Here is a 2,723-nt window from a genome sequence, read left to right as displayed (position 1 = left end):
ATTCTCCTTCCCCAAACAACTCCCCCCCAAACAGCCCATCGACTACGCAGGCTTCCAGCTGTTCATGGAGACGTACCTGGAGGCGGAGATCCCGGAGGACCTGTGCAAGCACCTGTTCCTCTCCTTCATGAAGAAGGCGGCCATGTCCAGCGCTGCGGCGGCGCTGGCCGCGTCCTCGGGTAAGGATTTCCACGTCAAAGACATGGCGGTGGTGGCCTCCCAGACCGTCTGTGCCCCCCTGTCCACAGAGCTGCACTACTTTGCCGAGGCCAAGCCCGTGGGGCTCACCGGGCCGGGGGGAGGTTCGAACTCCTCGGCTTCAGCGGACGGCGGTGGAGGGAGCAGGAGTATCGGCGGCGGGCTGGCGGAGAAGCTCCACGGCTTGACGGAGAAGCTGCACGGGCTGGGACACTCGCGGTCGGACAGCGGCGCTGGGGATGCTGGGAAGAGGAGTCGGGCAGGTAGAGGAAACGACACATTCAACATACCTCACACCCACCAACCTACCACCATCCTCTCCTCTTCCCCACCTTGGAGTGACATGTGACCTCTTCTTCGTCCTCCCCCTCCTCTTTGTTTCGTCTCCTCTTTTGTCTTCCTGCCCTCCCCCCCCCTCCCCAAACCTGTCCACTACCTTTGTACCCCTGCTCACCATCCCATACCCCTGTCCACTACCCACTACCCCTGTCCACCATCCCCTACCCCTGTCCACTACCCTCACGTCCACTGCCCTTTACCCCCTGCTCTTGTCCACTACCCATACCCCTACTCCTGTTCACTGCCCCTACTCCCCACCCCTGTTCTACACCTCAACCCCCTACCCCTGTCCACCACCCCTACCCTTGTACACTACCCCTACTCCCTACTCATCCAGTACCTCAACCCCCTACCCCTGTCCCCTACCCCCTACCCTTCCACTACCCCCTACCCCTGTCCACTTCCCCCTATTAGTGCTGTGCGATTTTGAGAAAAAAAATCTTCATCAAAGCTTGGAAGTGTGCGCTCACTATTCATGCCATTCAAATACCGCTGCCAAATATTTTTTTCTTGTGTATGGTAAGCCCAACCCTAACTTCCACTATTCAACTTTCACTAACTATTCACAGCGCCGTCGAATAGTTTTTTCTTATATATCATAAGTTCAGCCCTAACTTTGGCTCTCCGCAGCACTGACGAATGTTCTTTTTCTTCTTTTAGATAAGTCAAGCCGCACATTCGGCTATTCGCAGCGCCGTCGAATGTTTAAAAAAAATTATATACGATCAGTCTAGCCCTAACTTCTGTTATGCACAGCGCGTTGAATGTTTTTTTTCTATATGTATGATCAGATAAGCCCAATCCCAACTTCCACTATTCGAAGTGCTGTTGTATCGTTTTTTCTTCTATATGATTAGTTAGTCCTTCTCTAACTACGACTTTTCAACATTCGTTAACTATTCAAAGCGTCAGTCACTGAGCGTGCATGTGTTTTTGTCACAGACAGTGCAATGCGATAACATCACGTCACTATTCATAGTGCTCTCAATTTCGAATAGGGGAAGGCGAAGGCGAGCTCATAGTGACAGCAAATTTCATGGAAAAAGATAACTTTTGCTGCGCTTCAAGAGTCAAGTGCTCTTGCTTGAGCTATCTATGGTGTGACCAGTGAATATTGAATAGTAATGGATATTGTTTAGAGGAATGCCGAATGTTTTTATGACTCTTGTTGCTTCTTCTTATCACTCCGTCTCGTACCCATCAAGTAAAGAACATTTCTGTATTTATCTCTTTGATTTTAGATATAATGTGCTCCAATTTCACTATGTTTGAGAAAAATGAGACGAAAATCCATTTTCTGTTTATTTATTTTTTAAAAATCACACGGCATTCAAATGGCTCTGCCACACTTCGAATAGCTGTGAATAGTGCAAAAATCATGAACGTTGAATAGTAAAGTCGAATAGGCGCAGCTCTACCCCCTACCCCCTTCCTCTCCACTACCCTGGTCCACTACTCCCAAACCCTAACCCTGTCCCTTACCCCCTACCCCTGTCCACTACCAGACCACTACCAGACCACTAGTCTCTCTCCCCCTCCACGACACTTTGTTCTCCTCGTGTTTTGCTACTACTGAGCCTGCTGTGTACACCTGCAAGTCTACCAGTTTATCTTGGAAAAGTCAATCAGGATTTTTATTTCAAAAAGAAAAAAGTCCCTGACAAAAGTTGTTTTTCTGTTTCTTCATGACTATGAATTGATCAGGGTGCGGTTCTACTGTTCATATATTTATTTGTTTATGAATTTTTTAAAAATTGTCCAAATTTTAAACAGCTGAGCACCGTAGAAAGACTAGTTACCCTTCTGAACAATATAAGCAAGCATGCTATTCTGTATTTAGATGTAGGCGATTAAATATTTTAGGTGAGACTAGTGAGGACAAATTATGGGAATGCAGTTGGTCATTTTGAATACTCCTGTCCTAGCAGTTGTTAGTGCGATTCACAGAATGGCATAGTGGTTTACATTACATGACTCTGATACTGTCAAATTTTTTAATGTAAAAGAAAAAGGTTGTTTTTGATGTGTTTGTGGTCTTTTACGAGGAACTGGTGACTTGCAGGTTAGGCTAAGACTTGATGAGCCTGTAATGATGTCATGTGTTGAGTGTGGCATGCCTCCCTTGCTTCCCTCCTTCCTTCCTTCCTTCCTTCCTTCCTTCCTTCCTTCCTTCCTTCCTTCCTTCC

At 47.3% G+C, this 2,723-nt stretch overlaps 1 protein-coding gene across 1 annotated transcript in view; it reads left to right on the top strand.

Annotated features, from left to right (window-relative positions):
* Positions 1-2,723, top strand: part of LOC101848997 (diacylglycerol kinase beta) — a gene marked incomplete in the record, with an annotated part of 103,134 nt that overhangs the window by 52,885 nt on the left and 47,526 nt on the right. The window contains 1 exon segment of the mRNA XM_035972252.1: positions 35-461. Within this exon segment, the coding sequence (XP_035828145.1) occupies positions 35-461 (427 nt within the window).

This window comes from Aplysia californica, unplaced genomic scaffold (genome assembly GCF_000002075.1).
Source record: "Aplysia californica isolate F4 #8 unplaced genomic scaffold, AplCal3.0 scaffold00625, whole genome shotgun sequence".
Classification (NCBI taxonomy): domain Eukaryota; kingdom Metazoa; phylum Mollusca; class Gastropoda; order Aplysiida; family Aplysiidae; genus Aplysia; species Aplysia californica.
The sequence above is the reverse complement of the archived record's forward strand: the minus strand, read 5'-3'. Positions and strand labels throughout refer to the sequence as shown.